This window comes from Lepidochelys kempii, chromosome 9 (assembly GCF_965140285.1).
Source record: "Lepidochelys kempii isolate rLepKem1 chromosome 9, rLepKem1.hap1, whole genome shotgun sequence".
NCBI lineage: Eukaryota > Metazoa > Chordata > Testudines > Cheloniidae > Lepidochelys > Lepidochelys kempii.
The window spans coordinates 89628974-89645462 of record NC_136388.1 but is presented as its reverse complement, the minus strand read 5'-3'; the positions used below and the strand labels follow the sequence as shown (position 1 = coordinate 89645462).

General features: G+C 45.5%; 1 protein-coding gene across 2 annotated transcripts; it reads right to left on the bottom strand.

Annotated features, from left to right (window-relative positions):
• Positions 1-1521: 1521 nt before the first annotated feature.
• NKRF (NFKB repressing factor) lies at positions 1522-14479 on the bottom strand. 2 transcript variants are annotated; one of them, XM_073361338.1, is made up of 4 exons: positions 13976-14060; positions 7045-7139; positions 6511-6647; positions 1522-4269 (listed from the first exon to the last, which is right to left on the bottom strand). In XM_073361338.1, exons 3-4 carry the CDS (start codon positions 6629-6631, stop codon positions 2288-2290), a joined length of 2103 nt encoding a protein of 700 aa, XP_073217439.1. In that variant the 5' UTR covers positions 6632-6647; positions 7045-7139; positions 13976-14060; the 3' UTR covers positions 1522-2287. The 2 variants fall into 2 exon arrangements, with proteins under 2 accessions (XP_073217439.1, XP_073217437.1); XM_073361336.2 differs by lacking the exon at positions 7045-7139 and having other exon boundaries at positions 13976-14479.
• Between the last annotated feature and the right edge of the window lie 2010 nt (positions 14480-16489).

Sequence of the window (16489 nt, the reverse complement as noted above, 5' to 3'; positions counted from 1 at the left end):
TTCAGAAGCCCCCACATATCATTGAAAATAAACAAAAGATGATCTAGAGATTTAAGCCAGACAAGCCTAGGGCATCATCATAGCTTAAAACAGGAGTGAGCTTCCCCATAAATTACTAGGTGAACAGAGATAGGAAGGAAAAATGTAGCATAGTTTCTACAACGTTGTAAATTCTGGGCATATATAAGAGGCATAGTCCCTGCCCTCCAAAAACTCTACAATCTAGATAGCTGTGCAAAAGCTGGGGGCTCTCAGTTCCTGAGCTCAAGGATGTGACTGGTTACTTAAACAGGACTATATGACTGATGAACAGCTCTCTATCCTGAAGTTTCAACTGAAATCCCAACAACTGCCCTGCTCACTATGATCATACGTAAGAGTTTAGGGGTAAAATATTTCCAGCACATTATACCAAATGCATACTTTGTGGAAACACCATTATATTTAGCCAGCTTCCTCTACCCCTACCACAACCTTCCAGGAAAAGGGCTGCTCACTAGGAACTGTGGTTCTGCAAGTATTGCCTCTGCCACACTCCCCCGAGTTACTGTCCCTTGGGGGACTGCTAGGGGACCGAGGCACCAATAGTTGAGATGCTATCAAATGCCATGCAGACCCCAGCCTCCTTAGTACCATTTTCCAAAACCCTGAGTTCTTGAGAGTAGAATTCAGAGGGAGAGGGGCAAGTGGCATGAATCTGAAGAGAGAACATGCTTGCAGAACCACTGCCAAGTTAGGGGACCTAGGTAGCAAAACAGGCCCTAGGAAGATGGTGCTGAGGCATGCTAATGAAAACAAGGATAGCACAGGGGGGCATTTGTTCATTCCTAAGTGAATGCTACTCACCTGTAATGAGTTCTTCAAGATGAGCCTCTATTTTCACACCTGTGAGATTCAAACCGCCTGTGCCATGAGCCACCAGGATCTTCTGCAGTGCCAGTTGGGGCCACTCCCCCTCTCCTCAAAGCCAAGGGTATAAAAGGCAACACAGGAGGATGGACTGACCTAGAGGGCAATGTAAACAGATGGAGAGGCAGATATGGGAGGCAGGAATGATAAAGTGAAGCACAGGGACAAACAGGAGAGTGGCTACTGAGGAGTATCTATCATAGCTGGCTGAGTGAATCAGATATTCAAGCTGGAAAAGACACAGTAGGTCCCATCTGAACAAGCAGCACCTACAGGAGAATTTATATTTGCTTCACCCAGAGGTTGAGTTTTAATCTGTTTTAAAAGGCATGGCTCAGGGACTGGCTTTTGGAAGGTTCCCAAAAGTTCAGCAATGGTGGAAGGACACATCCCCAAAATGGTGACTTGCAGAAGCCAACTTATTTGTTCTTCAGGCAGAGGGCTCTTCTAGCCCAGATGGGCCAGTCCTGGAGACACTCCACACTCAAACCACGTATTGGAGCAGCACAAGACTTTTACATGTGAATCTCTCCTTGACATACAGATACATTAACGTAGAGGATAGAAATAATGAAGCACAATTTGATTTTGCTCAGGGTTAAGAGCTCAGAGTCAAAGTAAAAATAGGTTTTTACATGCCACCATGGCATTTGCACATATCAAGCAGTACTTTTAGGTAAAAATCCTTCCGGCATTAACTCAGTTTAGTACAAAGTTGATTAGGGTGCATTCATTAATTCTCAGTATGGCAAAAAATTTATGAATAAACTGGAACACTAGTTATAAAGAAAGTTGTATCATTAAGCTGGTTAAAGACTTTTCCCCACATAAACACACACACACAAGGTAGAGACATTTTACTTTGCTAACTCTTCTAGAATTGAGGTTTCACACAAAATTTAAGATACATACAAAATGTGGCAAATCCTGTTTTTTCTGGAAATAAAACACTATTTTTATTGTAGTTAATACCAACTTTACATATTTTTTCCTCTGAACTGCATTTCCCCTGTTTTTAAAAGGCAAAATTTCTTTCCTGGGGCAAAAAGAATAAGGGAACTATCATTTTAAACAGTGTCAATTTTTTTGTGGTTGGACATGTGTTTTTGCTATTACAAAACTATTAAAATGGGAAGGAACAAGTAATATCAAAGACACATACAGTAACTGCACTATTGGCTGCTGGGTTGTGCTAATACAATTGGACAGAACTTTGTAAGTTCTTTTTCTAATAAAGTTTTGGAAATTAAATGAGCAAAGTAAAACATAATATTAATATATCCCACAACAAGAAAATGCAGCATCTGTTTCTTTAATTAGGGATCTAGGAAACTCCATCTCCTTATGCATTCACCAATGAAATTGGACACCATGAAGCTCAATTAGCTTGAGGCATAATAAGTTCATAATGCCCAACATGGCCTTCTTGCTTCAGTTGGTCTAATAAGTCTTCCTTGCGTCTCTTTCTGCTTACCACCAAAAATCTATCATGGCCCTGCCCATGGGATTTACTTTTAAGACCATATTTTTGGGCAATTTGATGTATCTGCTTCCGCTCATCATTGGTAAGTTCTGTAGAAAAAGTCAAGTCAACATGACTATCTGAGCGTGCATAATTTCGAATGATCTGCTCAATATCTCTTTTAGCAATTTTGTTCACCCTTTCCACATCAAGCCCGAGTCCTTCCCTTTTAAATTGCTCCTTCACTGCAATAGGCTCTCGTATCCCTTCGCCATCTTTCCCTAACCCACCACCTGTCCAGCCCATTTTTCTTAAAATCTGATTTCCTATGTTGTCTTCTTTAATCTTCTGTTTGAAAGCCTCTTCTGCTGAGCGGCCCCGAATCTCATTTCTTGAGATGACGTCTTCGATGGTGCCCTTCTTCAGGTTATTGACGACAGTCGGCTGTGTCTTTTTGAGGATTTTCACAGCTTCCTCCGCCGCCTCATGCTTCACAGATTTCTTAATCCCAACTGCTTCAGCAATGAACTCATTTTCTAGCATCACCTTGCATTTCCACCGCATGCCCGTCATCCTTTCGAAGACATACTCCACTGTCATCTTGTTGAACTGAGCAGTGTCATTCAGCGTGCACACAGGATTCTCAGAGTTCTCATAGATAACAAGATCCTTCAGGTCTTTCTTTTTGCCAGAACTCCGGGATGAACAGCCCACTTTCTGAACCTGGGTTGTTTTGATGGGTGTCACATTGGACTGCATCTTCTGAAGAATTTTCAAAGCCTCATCTGCAGCTGCATGTTTGCTAGTTTTCTTACTGCCGTATCCCTCGGCTAAGCAGTGGTCCTGTAAATAGACCCTACAGCGCCATGAGCGGTTTGACATTAAGTCATATTTGTATTCAACTGACATTTTGTTAAATGAAGCCGAGTTGTTAAGTATCCCTATAGCATCGCTAGCATTTTCTGTGAGGACAAAATTAGTCCAGTGTTTGGTTGAACTACTAGAACCTTGCAAGGGATCAGAACCAGATTGCCCAGATGAAAAATCTTTGTTGGCAGCTAGAAAGTCATCAAGCTGTTTAAGAGCAGGAGGCAATTCCTGCGGGCATGTGCCAGACTCACACACTATTAAGTCCTCTCGATAGGTATGTTTGAACTTCCGCTGAGCAACTTTAACTTCCACAGACTTTTGCAACAGCCTGACTGCTAATTCTGTGGCTCGATCCCTGGATCCATTTTTGCTGCCAGCATAACCAGTGGTTAAGTAGACATTTTGGCATCTCACTTCACAAGCAAAGCCATCTGTTGGAAGCTTCTTATTTTTTGGGAGGTCGGCAGGGGCAATTTCTTTTAGAGGAGCATAAATATATTCAGGATTTGTCTTACATGCCTGAATTGATCGAGTCAACAAATATGTATAGTTAATTTTATCAGTCCCAGTGTTAGCATCTGGGTTAGCAAGATTCTTCCAGATTGCTGCTGAGAGTCTGTCAATAAAATACTGCTTTGCTGTCATAACTGACTGGGGGAAAGCATCTGATGAAGACTGGAGAACTGAAGAGGAAGTGGAAAGTTGTGGAGCACCACTCTGGGTAGTGTCCATGCTGTTCAAAACCACACAGGTGGCTGCTGTCTGGCTACTTGCATAACCAAAACCCACCGAGTTGGAGAACTGGGGATCTGCTTCTTGGGTATTGAAACTGTTAAAAACAAAATCCACATAGTTTTCGACTGTTTGGGCAGTGCTGTTTGTGTTTGCATCCTTGTTTGATTCCTGTGTTTGGTTGTCTGAAGGCTCTTCTTTTCTTTCATCTTTTTCACTACTGGCTACAAAGTGTACAGGCTCAAAACGAGGTCTCACGCGGAACCTGGGGAGGACTTTTTTGGGAGGCTCTGGATCTACGGAATGAGTGAAATTTACAGCATTAAAAAAATAAGTTCTACAACATGGAGGGAATATGTACAGTATGATCACCAGCAGTAACTAGTAAGTTTTTGAGTACAGAATTCCCACACCCCACATCACAGATACCAAGATTTTCTGTATGAAGATGTATGCAATAGGTAAGTGAAATTTTCATTCCTAGGCAAGATATTGCAGAATTATTTCCACTTCACCTACTGCTTTGTGAAAAAGTGGTTTTTGTACTACTCAGGTTCATAGATTTTAAGACCATCAGATCATTTAGTCTGATCTCCTATATAACACTGGTTAAACAATTCCAGTTACTCCTATAGTGAGCACAGTAACTTACATAAGAACGGCGATACTGGGCCAGACCAAAGGTCCATCTAGTCCAGTATCCTCTCTTCCGACAGTGGCCAATGCCAGGTGCTTCAGAGGGAATGAACAGAACAGGTAATCTAATCATCAAGTGATTAATTCCGTCACCCATTCCCAGCTGCTGGCAAACAGAGGCTAGCGACACCATCCCTGCCAATCCTGGCTAATAGCCATTGATGGACCTATCCTCCATTAATTTATCTTTTTTGAATCATGTTATAGTCTTGGCCTTCACAACATCCTCTGGCAGAGTTCCACAGACTTACTGTGCCTTGTGTGAAGAAATACTTCCTTTTGTTTGTTTTAAATCTGCTGCCTATTAATCTCATTTGATGACCCCTAGTTCTTGTGTTACGAGAAGGAGTAAATAACACTTCCTTATTTACTTTCTCCACACCAGTCATGATTTTATTGACCTCTATCATATCTCCCCTTAGTCATCTCTTTTCCAAGCTGAAAAGTCCCAGTCTTATTAATCTCTCCTCACACGGAAGCCGCTCCATGCCCCTAATAATTTTTGTTGCCCTTTCCTGAACCTTTTCCAATTCTAATATATGTTTTTTGAGATGGGGTGACCATATCTGCACACAATATTCAATATGTGGGCATACCATGGATTTATAAAGAGGCACTATGATATTTTATATTTTATTATCTATCCCTTTCTTAATGATTCCCAACATTCGATTAGCTTTTTGACTGCCGCTGCACACCGAGTGGATGTTTTCAGAGAACTGTCTACAATGACTCCAAGATCTCTTTCTTGAGTGGTAACAGCTAATTTAGACCCCATCATATTATATGTATAATTGGGATTATGTTTTCCAGTGTGCATTACTTTGCATTTATCGACATTGAATTTCATCTGCCATTTTGTTGCCCCGACACCCTTGTGAGACTAAATTGGGGGAGGCAGTGTTTCCTAGTGGATAGAGCACTGGACTGGGACACAGAAGACCTGGGTGCCATCCCCAGGTCTGTCTGACTGCGGTAAGTCACTTCACCTCTCTGTGCTTCAGTTTCCCTGTCTGCAAAATGGGGACAATGGTACTGACCTCCTTTGTAAAGATCTGGTGAAAAATGCTCTATAATTGATATTGAACATATCCTCCAAAAAGTCTTGATCTGAAAACTTCGAGAGGGAGAATCCACCACTTCACCCTCACTTTAAAAGTTTGTGCCTCGTTTCTAATTTGAATGTGTCTGGATTAGAAACAAGACACAAATTTTACATAAACAAATACTGTGAAGACAATCTGAAGAATTAAATATCTGATGCATAAATACAGTAAGTATAAGGACACCCTTTCTCCACACCAGTAGTATTCTGTTCAAACGACAGTAAAAGATTTAACTCCCATGCCCCAAATGCCAGGCATGTGACTTCACCAGTGAAGCAAAAGGCCATCTCAAGCACTTGGAAAGAACAATCTGATCCAATGCTAATATGGGTCAGGCTGCCATGTACATCTAGACACCTCTGTTGCAGCATATTTATCATAACCCAGTTCATTTGAGATCAGTGAAAAAAAACCCTGACATCTAAATCAGATGACCGTAGGCTTTTAAACTTTTGCAAGTTCCCAAATGCCACAACTCTGATTACTTCTACCATAAGCCAGCCACCAGCTGCGGTGAAGCAGAAATCCAGCCTGCTTGTGATGTAACTCTGTGCACTAAGTTGTCCACTGCTTATTTGGCCTGCTGCCATTTCCCCGCTGAAGCATCCACTATTGGCTACAGTCAGAGGCAGACGTTGGTCTGTTTTGCAGTTGCAGTTCCCGTGATCCGAAAATCATAACTGAAGCAGCAACGGAGAATGATGTCCCCTTTGATATGCAGGCAAATATACTCACTGGCATAGGGAGAGCAAGGTGGAGAGCAGGGTCTTTTTGGTGGCTTAGAACGAGGTACCAGCTCGAATGATGGCATCTCCCCAATATCGATACCTTCAGCCATCTTAAGGACTTTCTCCATAACTTGCGAGCCATACCTGTGTGGAATTCGAGGACAGATAGCATTAGAACCTGCTACACTAAAGCTCCATGCTGCCAGGTTTTTACCAGACCACTTCCACTTCCAGTACCAAACCCCTGGTGTCTTTACAACCAAGATTTCAGTATTTGCAACCATGCAGACAGCAAGACCTTACCACCTCACACAAGGAAAAATATGCCTGTGGGAAATATATTTGTACAATATAGCATAGCTTGTGGATACTTCCTAATTAAGTTAAATTAGGACTAGAAAGCTGCCTGTGACATTACAAGTAAAACTCAAGTCAAATCCGGCCTGACCCAATACCCATTAAAGTCAACGGGTGTCTTTCCAATGACTTTACTGGCGTTGGATAAGGCTCTAATAAATGGTGGTGAAAGTTTATGCTGAACCTGTCATCAATTCCATGCAAGCAGATTTATGTGGCTGTGTGGAACCCAAAGAAGTCGGGAGACTGTCTGTATGGCTCTTCTTGCAGACTTGGGCCCTAGAGAAGAAATCTATAATAAGGCAACAAGTCACTACTTTTCATACAGATTCTGAACAAATTCACATATCTTAGCATCAAATATTCTACCAATCATTCATCGCAAGTCATTAATGGAGTTTTGAATGAGTAAACTGAAGCTCCCTTTAAAGTACTTGCTATTGAAATGTATCACTTAATACAGCAACAAGGAAAACAGGAAAACTTATTGGGTTTTAATTCAGTGGAGTCAGAACAGTATTGAAACAGTGACTCATTGCCAATAGCCTAGACAAAAAGCTTAGTGACAATCTGTGACATGTCACCAGACATTTGCCATCACTGATGTCAGACAGCAGCCAAGGAACGCTTCAGTTTTTACTGTAGGAACTCATCTGCTTTTTACTAACAACTACTACTTTAAACAGCAGTTTTATTTTTAAATTAGCATTGATGTCCCGACAACATTTTAAATCCCACCGCCACAAAAGTGACAGTATGATAGTGTTATTTCCTAAGGAGTCCTGCATTACTTGAAGTCTGGTTCCTGCTGCAAAAGAATGTGGCATTAGAACTGCCAAGATCATTTGCAGTTCTAATCTAGCAGAATTCATCAGTGTTACAGAATTCCAGCTCCTGTAATTTACTAAATCTTTTCAGTGTATTAGATGGCAAAAGCTGAACGGAAAAATCTCTAACAAAGGATGGTCTGAAAACACTGCATAAAGCCATGTGCTGTAGATTTTCCCCCACAGTACAGAAAGGATACAGTGTTCTACCACAGGGCTCGTATTTAAATTAAGCAGAGGATCAGGTCAGCATCTTATGTCTACCAAGGCAGACAAAAACTAAGGTCATCATTAGGTTCTGAGCACAAAAGCTAGAGATACGTTGTTTTTTTTTAAGCAAATGGCCTTTGATTAGCTTTTCAATACTGGTGCTACATGTGTATGGAAAGTCTACTCACTGGTGGTATGTGAGAAGCTTTCCTTGCAATGATGGAGACCTAACCAGAATTTAAGCTTGCGTTTAAATATAAGGTAACAAATATCACGAGCAAGCTCTCTGAATGTAAACTGAGGCAGTAACTTCTTCCTGAGTCTGCAGAGACACCGCAGCTCATCACTCTTCCAAGCAGCTACTATTCAGAACCCTGTGAGCAGCAATTAAAACTGCCAAGAAACAGGTTGATTTCATGCTGCTGCTTGAGAAAACTGGAAGCAGCTTCAACAATGGCAGGCACTACAGTTATTCATGGAAGAGAGGGACGCAAAAATGGCAGCAGAGGGAGACACAGAGTAGTGGATGCCATCCCCCACACCAACAGCCACGAGGTGGAAAAATGGAAGCCCTTTCTCTCTACCCTCAACCAAAGGGAGGGTTGGAACTTAAACTTTATCCCCTTTCAGCTAGAGGATGATATGAAAGATGGCACCCAACGAAAAGGGTACAAGAACTACTTCTGGCTAATGGATCGATCCTCCCATTAGCAGGTGTCTGGGAAAGATTAACAACCAGGGCTTGAACAAATTATTAGTTAATATAATTTAAACAGCAAACTTCCCCTCCACTTTGCCTGGAAAGCAAAAACCATTTCAGATTAGAAGTTTTTTTCAGAACACATAAATTCAGCTATATTTCATAAGAGTCACATGTCATTCTCCTCCTCTGTCCTTTCCATCACTGTAGGGCATGTTAATTTTGCACCTCACGGTATCTTTGGGGAAGTCTTCCTGCACAAATCTCTTGACTGACAGCACCTGCACCATCTCATATCTGAACTATTCCCTTGTGCATCAACTGCGAGTTTGTAAATTCTTCAGGGAAAGTAACCCTATTTTTTGGTGGGTTCTGTGCAGCACCACTTACACATTTAGAGAGTTCAGTAACATCATTATTCAAGATCTGACAGCCTTCCTAATTCATGTGTCGGGCCAGGGTAGAAGAAATGAATAAAGAAATCTCCAGTGCAGACAGGGGACATTTTAGTCTTATGTAACTGATTTAAATATGCCTACTCCGCTTTGTAAGCTGGCAGTAAAAATGCCGAAGAAATAATAATCCACAAGTAATTCCTTAGTAACTGGGTCTTCCTTGGCACGAGTCACATGACAGATAATGCCCTGCATCGAGATGCAGGCAGGCAGCACCCTGCACCTGTGCACAGCAGGGTTCCATACAAGTGCAGGAGTCAGTCTGCATACATCTCATTAATAAAGGTAACTGGTACCCTAGCTCCATAAGCAACTGTGGGTCTTGATTTTTAGGCCTAGCAGTTTTTAAAGAGATGGTGAACATGCAACCATGGTTGAAAATGGGTTAATGGGACATCATCAGATTAAATACCATAGGTTTTTTAAAACACTATTAAGTGCTTCCTTATATCTTCTGTCAACACCACATGAGGATATGATTATTTGTGCTGTGGTAGGGTCCCCGGTCAAGGATCAGGACCCCATTTATGTTAGGTGCTGTACAAACATACAACAAAAAGTCTCTGCCCAAAGAGCTTACAGTCTAAGTGTTAAATATTAAAACACAATATGCCATTCATGTTATTTGCATATGGATTAAATGATAAAAACCGTAACCAGTTTCACTTTCTGGCGCTCTCACACTAGCACAATGATGAAACGTTTGGATTGTGAACACTGCAGGGGGATGTTTAGATCCAAACTAAGACAGTTAACAGAAATTCAGACAAATGATGAGAAGCGTCTACTAAAGACAGGCTTCATAAGAAGACTATCAAATCTTAAATTTTAAGTCTAAATTACTTGTTAATGTTTCAGAGCTTTCCTTAAGTATTACCTACCTCACTGAAGTTAGTCACTATACTTTTAAGTCATCAGCAAGTACTTATTTTTCTTTAATTTCTTTATCCTTTCCTCACTCCCAAAAATCATTAACTTTTGAAATTTCAGTCAAAGTGCACAGGAAAAGCAGCCCTTTCATAGAATCATAGAATCATAGAATATCAGGGTTGGAAGGGACCCCAGAAGGTCATCTAGTCCAACCCCCTGCTCGAAGCAGGACCAATTCCCAGTTAAATCATCCCAGCCAGGGCTTTATCAAGCCTGACCTTAAAAACCTCTAAGGAAGGAGATTCAACCACCTCCCTAGGTAACGCATTCCAGTGTTTCACCACCCTCTTAGTGAAAAAGTTTTTCCTAATATCCAATCTAAACCTCCCCCACTGCAACTTGAGACCATTACTCCTCGTTCTGTCATCTGCTACCATTGAGAACAGTCTAGATCCATCCTCTTTGGAACCCCCTTTCAGGTAGTTGAAAGCAGCTATCAAATCCCCCCTCATTCTTCTCTTCTGCAGGCTAAACAATCCCAGCTCCCTCAGCCTCTCCTCATAACTCATGTGTTCCAGTCCCCTAATCATTTTTGTTGCCCTTCGCTGGACTCTCTCCAATTTATCCACATCCTTCTTGAAGTGTGGGGCCCAAAACTGGACACAGTACTCCAGATGAGGCCTCACCAATGTCGAATAGAGGGGAACGATCACGTCCCTCCATCTGCTCGCTATGCCCCTACTTATACATCCCAAAATGCCATTGGCCTTCTTGGCAACAAGGGCACACTGCTGACTCATATCCAGCTTCTCGTCCACTGTCATCCCTAGGTCCTTTTCCGCAGAACTGCTGCCTAGCCATTCGGTCCCTAGTCTGTAGCATTGGGTTCTTCCGTCCTAAGTGCAGGACCCTGCACTTATCCTTATTGAACCTCATCAGATTTCTTTTGGCCCAATCCTCCAATTTGTCTAGGTCCTTCTGTATCCTATCCCTCCCCTCCAGCGTATCTACCACTCCTCCCAGTTTAGTATCATCCGCAAATTTGCTGAGAGTGCAATCCACACCATCCTCCAGATCATTTATGAAGATATTGAACAAAACCGGCCCCAGGACCGACCCTTGGGGTACTCCACTCGATACCGGCTGCCAACTAGACATGGAGCCATTGATCACTACCCGTTGAGCCCGACAATCTAGCCAGCTTTCTACCCACCTTATAGTGCATTAACCCAGCCCATACTTCCTTAACTTGCTGACAAGAATACTGTGGGAGACCGTGTCAAAAGCATTGCTAAAGTCAAGAAACAATACATCCACTGCTTTCCCTTCATCCGCAGAACCAGTAATCTCATCATAAAAGGCGATTAGATTAGTCAGGCATGACCTTCCCTTGGTGAATCCATGCTGGCTGTTCCTGATCACTTTCCTCTCATGCAAGTGCTTCAGGATTGATTCTTTGAGGACCTGCTCCATGATTTTTCCAGGGACTGAGGTGAAGCTGACTGGCCTGTAGTTCCCAAGATCCTCCTTCTTCCCTTTTTTAAAGATTGGCACTACATTAGCCTTTTTCCAGTCATCCGGGACTTTCATTCTGACTAGCAGGGATGTGGAAATCTAAAACAGTATCCTAGTTACTATATTGTGGTTTCCACAAGTTAATGATTGCCATGTCTAGGGATAGTAACTAGATAGCTCTTCCATTATTGAAGTGTGTTTTAACATAGCCAGAAAATTCAGTTTTAAGGTGCTTTATAACAGGTGCTTTATGCTTTAAGTAATGCTAAATACATAAAGACAAAATTATTCATACAACTATCTTTTCTAAAAAAAACCCTAAAATTAAGAAGACCACAAAGTTTAAAAATATAACTTACTTTTCACTATTTATACAGTTACTTTTTGCATTTTTCTCATCTTGAATAATGGAAATTGACCAGTTTCACTTTTGTTTTCAGGTCAATTTCAGGTTCTCCCTATACTAATGTTTCTCAACCATCAACCATCCCTCCATGGACCAGTGCCAGTCCCTGAGATTGACCTGATACAGATTAGGAAGGCAGCAAGCAGTACTTGGTGTCAAAAAGGCTGAGAAACACTGTCCTGCACGGAGTTCCTACATTTTGGGAGGTGATGTGTTAAAAACTGATTCTGTTTAGTATTCAATAAAAAAACATCAAGGAAATGTTCAGTTTGCTCTTAGCATTTACATCTCAAATATGCAGCATTAGGCTAGGGCTTGGAAAGTGGGATGCACCAAAAGGAATAACTAAAGAAGAAAGCATCTATAGAGTAATGGTCAAGAGTGGAATATTCAGACTTCAGAATCAACTGGTATTCCCTCCCTATTATGGTCTATTTCAATTATCTTCCTTGCTTTCAATGTCCTTTATTATGCAGGCCCCACCTACTTTTCTGCTGTGATTTCCTTTTGCATTTCCCCACATACTTTCTGCTCTGCATATGATGCTCAGCTTGATGATACTTTCACCAATTTCTCCATGCCTTCTTCTGTGCTTATGACTTTGCCCCTTCCAAAATCTATTCCTGAGGGCTCCACACTCATTCAAAGTCACTCCTAAAAATGCAGTTCTACAGCATCACTTACAGAAAATGAATGTGTTTACACTAATTACATAACCTACCAAGGAACTATCAAGTCTGCCCAAAGAGAGTAACTGCATAACTAACTATAACCCATGCTGTTGCCTCAGCCCTCAGCTGTATGTTATATCCCCGCTATCTATCAAGTCGCCCATTTCAGACCTCATCCTGCTGTGACAGGGCGGCCAAACGTATTGGCTCTCTGACCCTCATACAACAATCTTCAGAAGTTCGAGAGCTGAGGCACACCTGATGGGGATCGGGGCTTCAGCCCCGCGGGAGGCACCTGACAGAGCTTGGGACTTCAGCCCCTCTCCTGCTGAAGCCCCAAGACCCCTCTCCCCGCTGGGCAGAAGCCTCTACCGCACCACCCTGCTGCAAGGCAGAGGTCCTGTGCTCCACCGCCCCAGTCTGATAGGTGGACGAAGAGTCTGGGGGGCTCTGCGAGTTGCACTTTAATGGTAAAAGAGCCGCATGTGGCTCGTGAGCCACAGTTTGGCCACCCTGTGCTATCAGTTCTGTCAGGTGGAGATCTGGACCCATGCAGTGCTCACAGGAAGACAGACGCTTTAGCTGATGAGAGCTCTTTCTGTCTGAGTGCCTCATCCTTTCATTTTTCTTTACTCTCCCGCTTCCTCAGGTATATAGAGCATCCACCAGTTTCCATCATTAATTTCAGGCTTGTGCTGGTCTGTTCAGGCTGCTGGGTGTCATGCTGATGGATTTCACTTCTTCCTTTATTTTTCTGTGTAACATTTCTCTAGGTCGCCCTCTTTTTCTCTTTCCAGGTGGTGTCCATATTACCACTTGCTGTAACAGTCGTGTTGGTGGCATCCTTAAAGCGTGTCCTAAATGCGTCCATTGTCACCTTCTTACCATATTTGATGCCTTAGCTTGGTTTGCTCTACTCAGAATTGCTGATGTTGCAAGAAACTCTTTCCAATGGACTCAGAAGAACTTCCAGTGGGCAGTTACTTTGGAAGGGTGCTATAAAATAATTATATGCCCCCCCCCCCTTTTCCATTGACATCTAGAGGAGTACGTCTAACTCCATTGTCGGAGATGGGGTTCGAGGAGCAGTTTGAGCCCGGCGAATGGGAGCCTTCAGGGAGAGGTTATGGAAGGGGTTTCCAAGCAAGCTAGGGGGGGCAGCATGGAAGGCACTGAGGGGAAAGGTGGGATCTGGAGGGGGACAGGAAGATGGGGAGGAACACAACGGGAAAGCGGGTCTGAGACGTTGGAGAGGAGCGAAGGAAGGAATCCACTGACTCGGCGCTTCCTCCTGTCACTTCCCCGCGCTTCTGCCAACGCGACAAAGTTACCGGGAAGGGAAAAACCGGCCCCGGCGCCCCAACCAGGCAGCCCCAAGGCCACCCCCTATCCCCGGGGAGGAGACCTCCCTCCCCCCCCCCGGGGGAAGCCGGATCCCCCACGCTGGGCCCGGCCCCTCACCTGCAGCCCATGAAGACGTGGTTGGTCCAGAGCACGGAGAGCGAGAGCAGCTGGTCGATGGCGGCGCCCGGGTAAGCGGCCAGGTGGCGGAGGATGAACTGGCGGCGCAGCCCCCAGTGCCAGTCGCTCTCCTGGTACTGGCGCCACTGCTCCAGCACGGGCTCGGGCACCGCCTCGGGCTCCGGGGGCGGCGGCGGCTGCTCCGGCGGCGGCACCGGGGGGGGCGGCGGCGGCGGCGGCGGGGTCAGGAAGTCCCCGCCCAGCAGCATCCAGCCGCCGGCCATCGGCTCGGCCAGCCTGCCCGCCCGCCCGAGCCGGCTCCCGGCCTGCGGGGAGAGGGAGGGCCGGGCCCCACGTGCGGCCCGAGCCGAGCCGAGCCGGGCCGGGCCGGGCCGGGGATCCCGGGGCGGGCCCCGCGCGCAAACTCCGCACCCCGCACGTGCGGCCGCGACCCCCGCGCCGGGCCCCTCACGCGCCGCCCGCACCGCGTTACTCTGTAACCTCTTTTTTTTTTTTTTGGTTACACGCTCGTCACGTGGGCGTGACATCAAGAGACCGCGAGACCCCCGCGAGCACGAGAAGGGCCGGGCCCCGCTCACAGCGCCACCTAGCGGTGCCCCGAGGGGGCTGCGGCAGCCGGGGAGAGCCGGCGCTGGGGCCCGCTGCACGAGGGGGGCGGGGCCCGCTGCACGAGGGGGGCGGGGCCCGCTGCACGAGGGGGGCGGGGCCCGCTGCACGAGGGGGGCGGGGTCCGCACGCGGCGCCCGCTGCAGCGGGCCGGGCCAGCTAGGGGCCGGCCGGCTCCCACAACGCTGCAGGCCCGGGGCGGAGGGGCAGCGCTTGGCCGGGCTGCTCCCCTGCACGCGGAAGGCAGCAAGGCGGCCCGGGAGGGAGCCGCAGCCGGCACCTGCTGCTGCCCAACGCGCACTACCTGCAGGCTCAGCCCGGCTGCACCCGCACGAACGTGCTCTGAAGCGTAAAGCGGGGTGGCCAAGGCGTGGCTGGGGAGTCCGGTGCGGCTCTTCAGAAGTTAACCTGGCTCCTTGTATAGGCACAGACGCGGGGGCTGGAGCGAGAGGGGCCAGCTTGCCCAGGGCCCGGGGTGGGCGGGGGGGCACTTACTGTCCCAGGTGCCCAGAGCCAGCAGGCCAAAAAGAGCTGCTGTTTCCCTCCCTCCCTCCCTCCCCGCATCGCACAACAGCAATAAGTCTCCTGTAAGTCCCGGCAGAGCCAAGGCTTGTTTATGGCCTGGCTGGTCTAACGCCCACTATTGTCAACCGGGACCTGCGTGATGACGAGACAAGCATCAGGGCTCATAAGCCACCCATTGCAGTAAGACCAACATTAGCGCTCCCCCGCCCCTCTTTTAGCTGAGTAGATTTTAGGGTTATTTAGAATCTGGCTAGCTCTGGAATTACCAAATGAAGGGAAAGGAAGAGGCTCAGCATGGAGGCATATAGCCCGTGTACATTTTTAGAGCACCCAACTGAGCACAAATAAGAATTTACCTCCTACTCACTGACTAATATTAGACCCCACAGACCTATTTTGTGCGACTAGTCAGTGGTATTAATGGGTGTAACTGTTGGCAGGATCAGGCCTGGGTCTGTATAGCCCTGGGGACTCAAGGCTGGGTGGGTGGATGCAGGCAGATGTGTACATGCACACACACTAACAAGGTACTTTTAAATTATTGGACAGTATATTTTTAAAATGTAAAATCTTAACTACATCAGAGGAAATGATTTTCCTGACTGTCAAACGTTTCTCATTGCAATTTCAGTGTAACCACCGCCCAGTTGCAGTCTAAACATTGCAGTGTTGTACCAGTGCATGAGAACCAGAAAGGGACACAGAGTAGAAACAAAATTAACCCTGGAGAGAGGACAGCAAGAAGTGAAGAGTTCTGGCTGCGTTGGGGAAAACCCTACTTTTACATTTGGAGACCAGAAGCCATTTGTTTCTGCACTTACCTCTGACTGGTGCTGGATGGTTGAGACACACTAAACCATGGTAATAACGGCAAAGACAGAGAAAGCACAGAGGAAAGGAGGATTCCTTCATGCCCCAGGCACAGACCCAATGACCAGCATGCTGAGCACCATCTTGCAATTCCCGTACCTTCTGCCTCTCAGTTGCCATGTCTCAGGGACATTATGTTTATGCAATGAGCGACTGTCATCTCTGAAAAAAGATAAAATACAAAGCATCCCAAGAGCCTGGAGAGAGATGGTGGTAGCAGAAACTGCATCACTGTTGAGATGTGGGTTGAAGGCAGTGATGCACATTGATAAACTGGAGTGGGGGTCAGACTTGCTGGCCCAAATACCTTGATTAAACACCAACTTGTGGGGAGACAAAAGACCTGAAAACTCAAGAGTCTCAAATTTGCCCTAGGAGCAAACTTCTGGGGTTCCAGAGAATAGGCAGGTGGCTAATGTTGCCCTGTGTATGAAAGAGCCAATGCCTACACTGTTGTTACTATAGATAGCCATCAAATTGGATCCCATATGT

Coding starts and splice junctions, on each gene's coding strand:
- NKRF (XM_073361336.2), bottom strand. CDS start 14,259: ATGGCCGGCGGCTGGATGCTGCTGGGCGGGGACTTCCTGACCCCGCCG. Junction 6,648..13,975: donor CACGTCTTCATGGGCTGCAG/GTGAGGGGCCGG, acceptor AATTCCACACAG/GTATGGCTCGCAAGTTATGG. Junction 4,270..6,510: donor ACCTTGCTCTCCCTATGCCA/GTGAGTATATTT, acceptor CTCATTCCGTAG/ATCCAGAGCCTCCCAAAAAA.